Source organism: Gambusia affinis, linkage group LG14 (genome assembly GCF_019740435.1).
Source record: "Gambusia affinis linkage group LG14, SWU_Gaff_1.0, whole genome shotgun sequence".
Classification (NCBI taxonomy): domain Eukaryota; kingdom Metazoa; phylum Chordata; class Actinopteri; order Cyprinodontiformes; family Poeciliidae; genus Gambusia; species Gambusia affinis.
Genome location: NC_057881.1, coordinates 6,741,185 through 6,756,013, shown reverse-complemented (window position 1 = coordinate 6,756,013; position 14,829 = coordinate 6,741,185). Strand labels below are relative to the sequence as shown.

At 36.4% G+C, this 14,829-nt stretch overlaps 3 protein-coding genes and 1 long non-coding RNA gene across 4 annotated transcripts in view; 3 read left to right on the top strand and 1 right to left on the bottom strand.

The window, feature by feature from the left end:
- Nucleotides 1–14,829, bottom strand: part of LOC122843843 (gastrula zinc finger protein XlCGF57.1-like) — a 697,541-nt gene that overhangs the window by 655,781 nt on the left and 26,931 nt on the right. The window lies entirely within an intron of this gene.
- Nucleotides 2,799–6,406, top strand: LOC122843884 (gastrula zinc finger protein XlCGF26.1-like). The gene is made up of 2 exons (XM_044138995.1): nt 2,799–3,105; nt 4,984–6,406. The coding sequence occupies exons 1-2, from the start codon at nt 3,048–3,050 to the stop codon at nt 6,165–6,167; spliced, it is 1,242 nt and encodes a 413-aa protein (XP_043994930.1). The 5' UTR covers nt 2,799–3,047; the 3' UTR covers nt 6,168–6,406.
- LOC122843897 lies at nt 7,835–9,437 on the top strand. Its single transcript, XR_006372786.1, has 2 exons — nt 7,835–8,378; nt 8,991–9,437. It is a non-coding gene; the product is annotated as an uncharacterized LOC122843897 (long non-coding RNA).
- On the top strand, nt 10,836–13,252 carry LOC122843875 (zinc finger protein OZF-like). Its single transcript, XM_044138984.1, has 2 exons — nt 10,836–11,113; nt 11,715–13,252. The coding sequence occupies exons 1-2, from the start codon at nt 10,969–10,971 to the stop codon at nt 12,998–13,000; spliced, it is 1,431 nt and encodes a 476-aa protein (XP_043994919.1). The 5' UTR covers nt 10,836–10,968; the 3' UTR covers nt 13,001–13,252.

The following is a 14,829-nucleotide window of genomic DNA, read 5'->3' as shown; positions in this document are numbered from 1 at the left end:
TAATGTTGGAACTAATTTAAACTCTACACATAGATATATTTATACTGTCTTAGAAAGTAAGTGGAACATTTGACTTTCTGTGAAAATGTAGTTAGTGCTGAATGTTACTGCTGAAAATTGTAGAAACATTTGAGTTCAACTGCAGAACACTTACTGAAATGAAATGAGTAGAAGCAGCAGAAAAAAGTTAAACAGTCTGCAAATCTGTCAGCTAAACTGAATAATTTAAAATCAGTAATAACATCCCTGCTTATAAATGTAAATATTGCATGGTAATGCTTGCAAAGGTAAAGTATAAAGTCATATATTGAATAATTTCAGTATTAAAGAGAGTAATGGCCTTTAACCCATCTAGTGCAGTAGAAAGAGTGTATAAGCTAACATTAGCTAAATAAATATTAGAGAGGCAATCGACGGTAAAAATACACAATTATTCTGTTTGTTGCCAACAGCGCCACCTGGGACTTCCACCCAGGAACTGTTTTATGGCACAGGTAGGTTTTTGCAATAGAGACTGTTTGAAAGTTACAATAAGTTATTAAAATAAAAGCAGTAAAATTAAATAATACCTCTATATAGATAAAAAGGAGTTAGAAAAACTAAACTGAGTTGCCGAGGCTTGGCGGTAGGTGCTGACAGGTCCTGGATCGGAGGCTCCCGAGCAAAGAATCACCACAAACACCTGTGACGTCACAAACACTCGTTGGCTTTCCCTCCATCGATTTATGTTGATCACGGGACAGCCACAGCACAAGGGGGCGCCACCATCTAGGTCAAACACACCACCTTCAACCCTCAGAGCTAAAAATAAAGAAATAAATACAAACTATTGTTAAAATACCGGTAGAAAATTCAAATAGATAAAACCGGTAAATGTCCTTTACACTCGACCACCAGCACAGCACAATTCAGTGAACAAGCCGGTGCTGATCGGCTCTCAATAAGCCACAGGATGGACGGAACCAGCAGTAACACCGAACTAAGCAGCAGCGATCATTGTGGATCAACGGAAACTATAGGAAAGGTTTTTATCTGGTGTAGTGAAGAAACTGTGAAACATGTTGCGGGATGTAGGAGATACGAATCAGAAGACAATGTTAACTTTGGATTTGTGAAAAACTGGAATACTAATATTTAGTGATGGTGAGATGAAGCCTCATGAGGCATTGAACCACTTGAGCCAACTGGTTCGAGAAAGGGTTCATTTCTTGAGGCTTCATGTGCACACGAAACCACCTACTGGCCAGGTGTATAATCACAACCAGCTGTATCTTAACACGTGTGATGAATTGAATTTTTGTCTATTATGGCTCTTGGGAATGACTTCACAAAAGGTGAAGAAAAAAAGAGACAAAGAGAGAGAGAAAGAGATATATAGAGAAATGGAGAGAAATATGGAGAGAAATATATATACAAAAAAATCCTATCCTGTCCCACAGCTATCTTAAAAATCCTAATATAAAAATTAAGAACTTTAAAACTAACTAACCAATCCTATTTATAATAGTGGGATTATTAGTAAAAATTGATTAAATAAATCCTAACTAACTAATAACTAATAAAGTCTAAAAACATTAAATATAAAAAAAAAATTTTAATTTATGGTACAGGGGACATCCTATCCTGTGGTCTCTGTTTTTTCTCTCTCTTTCTCTCTGTAAATATCTATTTTTTTTCTGTTTCTCTCTATCTCTAGATCTATATATCTTTCTCTCTCTCTTTGCCTGTGTCTTTTTTCTCTCCCTCTTTCTGTGTCTCTCTCTCTCTCTCTCAGAGGAGAGAGAGACACACACACACACACACACACACACATATATATATATATATATATATATATATATATATATATATATATATATATGTGATCTAACTCGCCACATGATGATTCACACTGGTGAAAAGCCGTTTTCATGTGTGAACTGTGGAAAAGGTTTTCGTCACAAACCCAGCATAACTCGGCACATGAGGCATCACACAGGTGAAAAGCTGTAGAAGTATTTTCCATACATGTCCAATGTTGAGGTTCACTACAGAATTAATTTGTTAAAAACTAGAAGGACAGACTGGAGGGATTTAATGTCTACATTTGTGATAATTTTGTCATTTAAGGAAATTGAGATTGAAATTAATTTCATTTTTTTCAAATTATATTAACCAGTTTTGCTCTACCTAAATAAAATGTATTTGTACCAAGTGATACGTAAAAAAGTCAAACCTAACCTGGTACAAGGGCGTGGTTGCTGTGAAGTCCAAAATAATGAGAGCTCAGCAACTCCAACCCTGACAGACCCACACAGAGACAGACATACACAGAGACTGCCGGATCATCCAGACACAGGACCACCACCACCGCACTGCGGCCCACCTCACAACTGATGACAAGACGTGGCATTAAGAGCCTAAAACTATGAGGAAAATCCACAGTGCACATTTGCAGAGCATGAACCGCCCCAACATCCAGACTACATACTGATCAGAACCCAAGTCTCAGGGTTCAGTCAGGATCCAGGGAAAATACGTCCCCAGAATCCCTAATCTACCCCAAGATCAATACAATAAAAGCAGATTAACAGATAGTGGTGTGTGTTATAAGGGATATTACTAACAATAAAGAGTGTCTTATGAACTGCCTAAGTAAACAACATGTTTTCAATCATTACAATATAATAATGCTACAAAATTAAAATTTTCCGACGTACACAGATAATATTTTATTATCTTAGACAAATGCATGTGTTTGTAGGATTTTATACTAAAGTGACGCTGCAGTCTGTCCTCCAGACCAGTTGGAGGCGATAATGACCTGATTCGTTGTTTGCCAACCGTCAATAAACACCAAAAGAGTTAAGCTAAATGTGATGCTAGCAGCTTTAGCTTTCTTTCGTTCTGCTTGAAGCCATCCTAGAGAGTCAGACCATCTGTGAGCTGAACATATGAGTGTTTGCAGTAAAAATATCTCCAGTCTGGATTCAACACGAGGTTTTTAACGAGCTCCTGCTGAAGAAACATTCACAGAGTTTAAAGAAATCTTCAAGTCTGAGGAAGAGATGGATGATCAGATACCGGTTTTTACCCGGACACCTCAAATCATCTTATATCGAACAGGTATGAAACACCCGCGATGGTAACTTTTTACCGATGACGCAGGATGCAGATTGCGGATTTAAAGCTTTCATTTGGGAGCTTTATTAGCGGAGAGTATGCAACGAAGCTAAAGTTTGCTTCCGGTGTTATAGATTAACTGGTGGCTAAATTAACTGGCTTTTTAGGACCCCTTTATCAACCTGGAAATAAACAATGCGATAAGCTCAAAATACTATAAATGTTTGCATAAATACTACCCGATTCCGTAAGACAACCATTAAGATCTCGGAAATAAATAACTAATTCGAAACACTTTTATCGGTTTTATCTGGTATGTTGCCCCCCCGCCCCCCTTTAAAATCAACAAAACATGTAACTTACGCAGAACTTGTCTTGATTTACGTTTTGCTTCTGAGATTGAAACTCGTCAAAGGAAGATCAAAATAGATCTTAAGATGCCATAAACAGATCTCAAAGCAAAGATTAATCCCCATAGCCGACATAAGTGTCGAAGAGCCATGGGATTAAAAATAAAATGTTTAAATAGATCGACTGACTGTTGCTTTTCACATCTCCCTCAATTTGTATGATATTTCAATTGGATATCCACAGAAACAATAGCGAAATCTTTTTAAACACGGTTTTTGTAACATGTTATAGTTTATTTCCCAGTTCATTTACAGAAGACATGGCAGATCTATGTGGCAGTATCATTTCTTCTTTATTGTTGATATTTTTTTCCTCATAATTTAACTAAGCCTCTTTATTCTTTTCATCAAGATACAGTAATGCTCAACTGTAAGAGACTGAAAAAACAATTGTCTTATATATTTTTACATCAGAAACGGGTTAAAATCTTCACTCAAACTGAGATTCTGAAAGTGTCACCAGTGAATCCAGGTTTGCTTCTTAAAGTGTGAGGTGTCCATTAGATCAGAATCAATAGCAGGTTGAATTATTGGACTTCCATCAGCTGATATAGATATAGTTGATTTAGTGGATAAAGCTGCTCTCGGAGCTCAGCGACCGCTGGTACGAGTTCAGTTTGAGATGTCGTCTGATTCACTTTTTGGACCAGTTTATTTTATTGTCTAAAGAAATAATATTCACTTGCTGCCAACGGTTTGGAGGTAATATTGTTTAACAGGTTTACCAAATTTTTAACTGTAAGGATATTGTGAAATTACTGAATTGCACAGCTTTGCCTCTGCAGCCCAGTTAGGGTGCAAACAAAATAATGTGGCTTCCATTAAGTGAGCAAGAAATTATTTTGCATGATATCAAAACTATTTACATTTCTTGATAATTTTGCAGAACATGTCAGTCATATAAGACTGAAAAGATGTAAAATAATCGTCAGTACTCTAACAATGCTGGGTACAAATTCTTACAGTTTAACACAGTCTCTTCTTGAAGTGTGGTATATTTTGGTGATTTTTCAATATATTCTTGAATATTTCTTCACATACAAAAAATTATTATTGGTTTGAAGCGATCATAGAGAAAGAGACATTTTCTAATCAGTTTATTTACGTTTGTCTTGTTTTGATCAGGAAACGACACGGCCACCTAATTTTTTACAAACCTCTGGGTTGAGGACCCCGTTTGACTGTCACTAGTTAATCCAGTTCTTAATGCGGCTTGTTTGGTTTTTAAGCTTATTTCCCCTCGTCACCAGCCTACAAACTGTTTCCCAGTCGAGAACACACAGACTAATACTGTAGATATGGATCATAATCTGTTGGTGTCTGACAGTAATGTAGGAACGTTTATTATTATAATTTTGGCTGGTCAATTTGGATATCGCCACCAACTACAATATTGGCTGTATTGTATTGTCAAGTATATTGTTCTAGACTGAGATTTTGATGTTTCAGACCATTTTTATATGTTTTTCAGACCACCTACTGGATCGTGTTTGGAAAGATGAGGTTTGCTTTGACCAGCAGCTCTGTAAACCTGAGACATGTCCCAGTTTGGACCAGGAGGAACCAGAACCTCTGCACCTGAAAGACAAGCAGCAAAAGCCAGAACATCCCTGGACTAAAGAGGAACCATTGGAGCTCTGCATGAGTGAACATAAAGAGCATCTTGAACTGAAGGAGGAGACTGAAGATTCATTAATGTTGACTCCTAATTATGAAGAAAAGAACCACATTCAACCAGAACCAATCAGTAACCAAGTGGTCTCTCAGATCTTTAAAAAAGATTCCTTTATTCCAAAGAAAATCTTGACTCAAGACTTGAAAAGTCACATAGGTGAGAAACGTTTTCTGTGTCGGACATGTGGAAAACGTTTTTATAAAAAGAGAGATTTAACAGATCACATGAAGATTCATTCAGGTGAGAGACCTTTCAAATGTTGGCTCTGTAGAAACAGTTTCACTACAAAAGTTGTTCTGGACTCTCATGTCAGAACCCACACAGGGGTGAAGCGATTTTCTTGTGCCATTTGTGGCAAAGGCTTTAGTCGAAATTATACTATGAATTATCACATGAGGCGCCACAAAAATGAAAGGCCTTTTCCCTGGAATACCCGTGAGAAAACGTACACATCAAATGATCCATTGAGCAATAATACAGTTGAGAATCCCTTTTTATGTGGGATCTGTGGAAAAGCTTTCCAAGAAAGCAATAGCTTAAGAACTCACCTGATGACTCACACAAAAGAGACACCGTTTCAGTGCAGAACATGTGGAAAAAGTTACAAAGAAAAAGTACATTTCACAATTCACATGAAAACTCATACAGATGGGAAGCTTTGTTCTTTCTGTGGAAAAACGTTCACAACCAAGTCTAATTTTGAAAGACACGTCAGAATTCACACGAGTGAGAAACCTTTCTCTTGTACAATTTGTGACAAAGGCTTTATTCAAAAAGAGCATTTGGCTTATCACATGACGCATCACACAGATGATAGGCCTTTTCCCTGTGATGTCTGTGAAAAATCTTTTAAAAGAAAGGATGCATTGAAGAGACACATGAGAATTCACACAGGTGAGAAACCCTTTTTGTGCAAGACCTGTGGAAGAGCATTCATCCACCATAACAGCTTTAAAGCTCATTTGCTAACTCACAAATGAGGAGCCTTTTCATTGTGAGACATGCGGATAAGGTTATGAGAAAAACAGATTAACACTTGGCATCAGGCACAAATGTAAAATTCTGTATTTGTCAGAATGTTTTTCTTTATTTTGTGGTAGAAAATAAAGTCAAAGACAACAGATTTTAGGTGGGATTAAAAGGAAACCAAGTATAAAGGACACTAAATGAATGAATAATAAAAAGGTATGACTCATGCCATAGTGTCCTGTTAATGCAATACTTGTTTCCGTGCAGTTTTCACATGCTATCTCAACCAGATTTTATCACAAAGCTCAATTTAGCTCCAAGCTAACTGTCATAACAAAAACATGACAATCTTGTTCATAAACAATGGTGTCAGGACTTTTCATTTTGATAACATTGACACTTTCAATGTGTCATTGATATGAATACTTTCTTTTAAGGAAGAAGCTTTTAATTGTTAGCAAGTGGCTCACTCCTACAGGCTATCAACTGTGTTTTGTACTTATGTTTTTAAGAAATGCAGTAGTTTTTGTGCTACTGTTAACGTATGAAATGCACAAAAGTGACAGAAAAAACTGTAGTACCAAAAATCCTCAGGCTTCCCACTAGCTTCTAAGTTATTTTAGACTAATAGACTGCTTTTCAAATTAAACATCTTTGTCAGGTGACAGAATTAAGATTGCAGATAGATACAATAGTAAAAGTGTATGTAAAACTTGATGCTTTTGACGGCTTTGTCAATATCTACATTGATTTAAAATAATGAAATTAAAGAAGAAAGCATTAAACATTTTCACCAATAGTTCCAGAAAATGAAAGCAGTGTTAAGCTACAGGTACCATCAATTTTGTCCAGACATGTTTCATTAATTTATTTTTTTCAAATGATTCTATTGATCCACAATTCAAAAGCAATATCTAGCTTTCATTTATTCATTTTCAATAAATTTTTATTTTTTTCTATTGTCCATTTCAACTTATTTCAGCTTTCCAGTTATAAACAGAAGGGTACCAAGCATTTTATCTACAATTAATTTACTGTATGATTTTTTTACTAATCTGGTGTTAAGAAAAAAATGAAACCAGAAGTTTACATACACTAAGTAATAAAAAAACCCGTTTCCTCTCATTGAAGTTAAATCAAACCTAACTTCTCTCGTTTTAGGTCAGAATTATCAAAAATTTGAGTACTGTGGAGATGAGGGGACAATATATCATCTTATATAACACTGTTAGAAACAAAGAATTGATCTAAACAGAATTATAATAAAACTTCTTTACTTTAAAATGATTGAGAATAATTTTCTGGCAATATTTGATTATCTTCAATCAAAGTGACGTTGCTGTTCACTCTCCAGACCATTCGGTGGCTCTAAGTATCTCATTCCTTGTTTATCAACCGCCAATAAATACCGAGAAGAAGAGGAATGTTGCTGTTCATATGAAACGATAGAACATGTTATGTTAGAATGCCATAAGTATGAAAGAGAAAGAAGGTGTATGAAAGGAGAGTTTGAATGTATTAAGGAAAAGATTAATTTGATAGATATTTTGAGGAAGAATTCGGGAAGTAAATATATACAAATAATTATTAAATATTTAATGAAAACTAAATTATTTCAAAGAATATGATTAAAATAGGTGTGTGTGTGAATGGGTGCATGATATAGGGGGGTGGATTATAAAGATATATATAAAAATGGATGAGAGTATGTAGGTATATATAAATAGGAAATTCATTTAGTTAAATTATATATTAAAGGTAGGAGTAGGAGGATACAAATACTTATATAAGTTGATAGTCCATTCGAACCACACTCCATACCAGTAGGTGGCGGTAATGCTGCTTAAAGTTTGTTGCCAACCGCCAATAAAATCAAGAAGAAGAAGAAGAATGTTGCTGTTCACTCTTGTACAGTAGGTGGTGATATTGTCCTTGAAGTCCACCATAATATAAAAGAAGAAGAATCTGTTGCTAGTAGCGTTAGCTTCTCTTCTGCTTGAAGTCATTCTGGAGAGTGATCATCTGTTGGCTGAGTCTGTGAGTGTTTGCAGTAAAAATGTCTTCAGTGCAGCTTCAATGAAAGATTAACAACGAGCAGTTAACTCGTGCTGAAGAAAGATTCACAGAGTTTAAAGGAATAATCAAGACCGAGAAAGAGATGGATGATCAGCGCAGACCGCTGGATTTCACTGGGACACCTCAAGTCATCTTACACTGAAAAGGTACGAAACCCCTGCGATTATAATGTTTTACTGAAGACGAAGGACGCATCCTGTACGCATAAGAACTTAAATTGGGAACATTTTGAAACGTTTGCCAGTTTGCATTATAATTTTTCCATCTAAAAGAGCAGTATTCAAAAACACGTAAAGTCTTATTGGTTATTCGGGACAGGTTTCCTCATTTCTCCATCCATTTTTCCATGTAAAATCTTAGATTTTAAACATTCATTCATAAATTGGAGCCTTAATACTCCGACCAGCTCTCACTCCAGGGCGAACGGGCTCCAGTTTTGGGGATCTTTGGCGACACCTAGTGGCTATCCTGCAGAGCTGTTGTCAAAATTATGTACAAAGACACAGTGGATATTTTTTTTCACGTGTCCCTATTAAATAAGGTGGGAGGTAAAAATCTTAAAAACACAAATTATTATGGAGAACTATTGATAGACTGATATGAAATGCTTGTATTGTAATTTTTTTCCCAGCTCTGTCATTATTTAACATAGGATGCCCTCGAGAACTGGATTCTATGTGTTAATTTGATAACTGTGTTTTATTTCATATAAATAAAATCATTAAAGATGTGTTTTATTTTGCTTTTTGCCCTCACAGAGGAGGGCACCACACCCGCCAGGAGGCGCTGGCCGACCAGCGGAGGAACTCTAGTTTTGACGAAAGTGAGCTGGAACATTTTCAGATAAAGGAAGAAGAGAAGGAAGCCTGCATAGTCAGGATGAAGAGGCACTCGGGCTGAAGCAGGAGACTGAAACCTTAATGGTGACTCCTGCTCATGAAGAATTTCACACTGAACCAGAAGCAAAGTGGAACCAACTCAACTTTCCTCCTGAAACTGAGAATGAGGATCAGGAAAAAAGCAATCCCAAAGTCTCAGGAGTAATTATGGATGTAGAGCAAATACACTGGAAAACTAGACACCATAATGACACAAGAAGTTCACCAGAAAAAGGGTGCACAGAAACTCATAGTGATAAGAAACTTTACTTTGTGAAATGTGTGATAAAAGTTTTTCTTTAAATAAAAACTTGATCACGAACATGAGAATTCACACAGTGGAGAGGCTTTCTCATGTAAAAGCTGTGGCAAAAGTTTCACCAAAAAGTCCAATTTAACTCGTCACTTAAAAGCTCAATGGTGAGAAGCCTTTTTCATGTGACGCATGTAAAAAGACATACAGTCTAAAAAGAGATCTGGTCAAACACATGAGAATTCACACAGGGGAGAAGCCTTTCCTGTGCATGACCTGTGGAAAATATTTCAGGTTGAAATTTATTTTAACTGAACACACAAGAATTCACGGGTGAGAGGCCTTTTCCTTGTGACGCATGTAAAAAGACATTCAGCCTTAAAAGAAACGTGGTGAAACGCATGAGAAACTGAAAAACATCTTAAATCTACAGGTTGTTTTGATTCAAGTCAGATAATGAAATGAGAGCGCTTTGTCTTGCTGAACATGTCACAAACATTTTAAATTTTTTGCCCACCATTGTTGAAAATATTGGAGATTAGTGAGGTTTTTCCTGCTAATATTACAGATTGACAATTTAACCTAAATTAAGAGATTATATTTGTTGTGTCAATGCATTCTTATTTAATGTCATTTGAAGGGGCAGAATTATATAAAATCAACTTTGAGCTTTAGATCGTGTTATGTTCGTCCCTCGTCAAAAACATACTTGGAGTGTTGCCTTGAATTTTTTATAATTTTTTTAATGTTTGAGAAATTGCCCACTCAGATCCTTCAGACTAGCCAGCAACAATTAGCAAGCACCTGGTGGAACTGTGCATGTGCTGAGGTCATTACATGAACTACTTTTCAGTAAAACGCTGGTTAAAAAAAGTTGTGATGTGGTGACATCCTGAAGGCAGAGTTTCAGTTTTTAAAGAGACAAAGGCCTAATTTCAAGATTTTTAATTGAGATGTCAAACCTCTTTTAAATCATATTTGATACATGCAGCAATTTTATGACAACTGAAGACAACAGTTGGTTGGTTGTGATATAAAATGACACTCTGTGTCCCTTTAAAAGACTTGTCATAACAAAATAGACTTCTGATGTCATTTGTTCACTAGCTGATAAATTTGCTGATAGAATGATTAATTAAAAATAAAATGAAGTGAATTCTACCAACCAATTTTCAATTTTTTTCTTCATGTTTCTATGTTTAATAGTTGTCTTATAACGTTTGTCTTTGAGAGAATACTCTTGTGGAACATTTAACTGTTTTCTGCTGGGGGTTTTTTATATACTGTTTTCCATCTTTAGTTGGAAAAAACAACAATAATATTGGAATAAAAGTAATATTTGAATGTTTTATATGGACCAATTACGAAATTGGTTTCTAATTTCATGGGGGGTTTAATCTATATGAAGAAAAATGTAAGAAATGTATAAGATTTTCTCCGTATGTTTCGTTATCTTCTGCTTTTATCCACTAGGGGGTAGTAGTGTGTTCACTCGCTGGGAGAAAAAAAAACACCAGTAGAAGAAGAGGCGGCGGATGTAAACGGATTGCTAGCCGTTGTATTGGAGACGGTTATTCTCTGAATATGTGAATATTTGCAGTAAAGATGTCTTCGGTTCAGCCTCAGAGGAAGTTTATCAACCAGCAGTTAACTCCTGCTGAAGAAACCGACCCAGAGTTTGAAGAAGTCATCGTGAAATCGGAGGACGAGCTCGATGATCAGTCCAGTCTGCTGGATTTCTCCCAAGAAGGTATTAAAATGAGCAATGCTAACGTCATTTCTCTGCTAAATTTTGAAATCTGTGTGCGTTTTATTTTCTGGATCCTGACACAGAAAGCCGGGGAGCTCATGAAGCTCCCCAGAGATCAGCATCCAACATGGCTGCGCGCAAAATAGCGAACGTTGGAGCTATAAACTATAATTAAACACTACTGATGGGTTGTATCTCAGCAAATCAGTATCTGACACACACTGCTGCGAAATATCTGCAGGTAAAACTGTTTATTTTGTGTTTAAATGTAGAAATGAAGAGAAAGTTATTTTCGACTTGTATTAGGAAGTTGGCTTACGATTTGAGAAATTACTAAAATATGATTCCACCTCATTTTATTACTTTTATATTTAATCTACGGAGCGCCCTAAGGGACATGAAGGGGACATTTTTTCGTTTGCAGTAAATCGCAGTAAATTAACAAATACACCCTGGTCTATTTTTATATGCAGACACACCTTTAAAAATCCTCAGTGAAAACTTGTTTATACATTCTTAATTATTTGCTGCAGAAAACTGGTTGAAAATCTATTTATTCACTGTTGTTTTCATTTTGGCCATTTTCTGTTCGACCCTCCAGATGCCCACCAGGATGATGTTTGGAAAGAGGAGACGCTTGGTGACCGGGAGAGAAGCTCCAGATTTGATGAAGAGGATCCAAAACCTCTGCAGATGAAAGAGGAGCAGGTTGAGTTTGGGCATTTGCAGATAAAAGAGGAAGACATGGAGCTCCTCGTCAATCAAGATGAAGAGCTGTTTGAGCTGAAGGAGGAGACTGACACCTTCATGGTGACGCCTACTGATGAGGAAAGCTTTCACACCGAACCAGAACCAAACTGGTACCCACTCGACTCTCAGGACTACCCTGAAAGTGACAACCAGGATCAGGAAGGAAGCATTTCAGAAGACTGGGGGTCAAAGAGTGATGAAGAGCAAATGCTAACTGAGCGGGGTCAGGAAACGAGACAATATAATCAGTATTCTGAGAGCTCAAATCAAGAAGGGCACAGTGCTCACAAAGAAAAGAAACAATATTCTTGTAAAATGTGTGATAAAAGCTTTTCCCAGAAGAATAACCTGACGATACACATGAGAAGTCACACAGGGGAGAGGCCTTTCTCATGTGAGACATGTGGCAAAGGTTTCACTACAAAATCTAATTTAACACTTCACTTGAGAACTCACACAGGTGAGAAGCCTTTTCCGTGCGTGACCTGTGGAAAAAGCTTCAGTCTAAAATGCATTTTAACTGAGCACATCAGAACTCACACCGGTGAGAAACCCTTCCCGTGTCTGGCCTGTGAGAAAAGTTTCCCCTCCAAAAATCATTTGAATAAGCATTTGAGAATCCACACTGGTGAGAGGCCATTCTCGTGTATCACCTGTGGGAAAAGGTTCAGTCTGAAGTGTAATTTAACTGAACATTTGAGGACTCACACTGGTGAGAAGCCTTTTCAGTGTTTGGCTTGTGACAAAAGTTTTAACTCTAAAAACCATTTGAATAAACACCTGAGAGTCCACACAGGTGAGAGGCCTTTCTCCTGCATGATCTGTGGAAAAAGGTTCGCTCAGAAAAGTTGTTTAACGGATCACATGAGAACTCACACAGGGGAGAAACCTTTTCTTTGTGATATATGTCAGAAAGCCTTCAGCCTGAGGAGTAGCTTGAATAACCACATGAGAACCCATACAGGTGACAAGCCTTTCTCATGCGACACCTGTGAAAGAAAGTTCACCTTAAAGAGTCGTCTGAATAGACACATGAGGTCTCACACCGGGGAGAAACCGTTTACATGTAATGCATGCACTAAAACCTACAGCCTAAAAAGTAGTTTGACCAAACACATGAAGACTCACATCGGCTAGGAGCATTTCTTCTGTATACAGTGTAGAGATAAAGATGTTAGTAACCACTAACAAGAAAGTTCATATTTTAATGTAATATGGTGTATGTAATATAGTGACTGTTCACTAGGGCTGGACTTAAAGCTTTATTATGAAATTTTAAATTTGGTGGTGATAATAAAAGTAACAACAAAAACTATTTATTACATCTTTTTTAGGTAACTTTAGGAATATGACTGCTCTTGAAAAACATGCCCATTTGTAATGAGCTTCTTTATGAAAAAATGCATATTTTGTAAAAAGGGTAATTTATATCACTTCTTGAATTTTCAAATTTAATGGTATTTATTGATGCTTTTATTGAACAACCAGTGGAGAAAATAGTAAAACTATCAATCCTGATAATAATGACTGTTTTAGGTTTTTTTTTAAATGTCACTAATTGGAGCCTCAAACGAGACGTTACTGTATTTCAGTAAACTCAATTTACTAAAAGAAACAAAAGATGCAGATTTATTACATTCAAGGCTTTACTCTTCATTATAGACTCCATTCTCTTCCTAATTTCTGTACTTTTCCCCTCATCCTCTTCCTTTCAGTTGCACAGTTTACTTCGTCTAAACATGATCTACATTTCCTTTTTCTCCACAATCATATTTGTTATTCCTTTTCCAGATACATCCTACTCACCTTATTCTTTGTTTTCCGTTATTTATTACAGATATTTGTATTTTACAGTTTTCTTTTTTGTCATATTTCTATTTTTTTTTTCTTTTAATGAGTTTCTCTCTTTCCCCAAATGGAATGTGCATTGTTATTTTCTTTCACCAACTTTGTTTAGCAAGTTTTTATGCTGTTTCATTTGTAATTACCCTTCATGTTCTGGTACTAACAGAACTAAACTCAAATTACTCTGATTTACTTCTGAAAAATGAGGTAATTTTATTACTTATTTCATTTTGTAAGCTTTCTATAAAAAAAAGTATGCCAACGAACCCTGTCCCTCCTTCTACTGTAAACCCTTGCAGGTAAAAATAAATATTGCGACATCAAATAACCCCTAAAGAACAATGCTACTGATGTATTTATAAATAACAATGTTGGATTTGGAGAAAATTACAATTGATCACCTAAAAAAGAATTAAATATTAATAAAAAAACATTTTTACAACATTTTTTTCCCTACCTTTTTTATGCCTTAAGAAAATTTTTTTAAAAATTGGAAAAAAGTCCTGACACAATGGACTATAATTCATGCATGAAAGAGTTAATGGACTGGACAGTTAAGGTTCTGTTTTTTCATTCGTTAAGCTATTATGCTGTTAAAAGAAAAAGCAGGGAATTGCAAACCATTAGCAGAGAACTATGAGAGGCCCCAGGGGCCAAACCTTACAAACTCTCTCACTTGTACTATCAAACTCTCTTACAGTTTGTTTTCAACGGAAGTTAACTTAAAATCCCAGTTTCTGGTTGGACCACAGGCAGGAGAAGGCGGGTTTTCACAGAAAAATGGCTGCGCGGCAGCGACTCACAGAGGCAATGAATATTTTAAGTGACATCGTTAGTGCTCCTACAGTAGTGTCAGCATTATCAGAAGTGTTGGATAGAAGCCGACAGCCAGCATCGGAACCATCATCTACCAATGCGGTAAAGCTAGCCGCCTCCTCGGAAATGGCAGTAAAGCCAGGCTGCACTCGATTTTAATGTGCGCGACGGCACAAGTTACGGCGCTCTCCTTTCAAAATAAAAGCGCACCTCTGGTTTATGTTTGAGTCGCACTTTAAGTTTCTCTCCGGCGGCCATAAGAAGTTAAAGCTTTGCGTTAATTAATTTGCAAAACGACATTATGT

Bases quoted from the DNA above. Each gene is read 5' to 3' on its own strand.
- LOC122843884 (XM_044138995.1), top strand. From the start codon at position 3,048: ATGGATGATCAGATACCGGTTTTTACCCGGACACCTCAAATCATCTTA. The intron at 3,106-4,983 runs GTATGAAACACC...TATGTTTTTCAG, and splicing joins AATCATCTTATATCGAACAG to ACCACCTACTGGATCGTGTT.
- LOC122843875 (XM_044138984.1), top strand. From the start codon at position 10,969: ATGTCTTCGGTTCAGCCTCAGAGGAAGTTTATCAACCAGCAGTTAACT. The intron at 11,114-11,714 runs GTATTAAAATGA...TCGACCCTCCAG, and splicing joins GCTGGATTTCTCCCAAGAAG to ATGCCCACCAGGATGATGTT.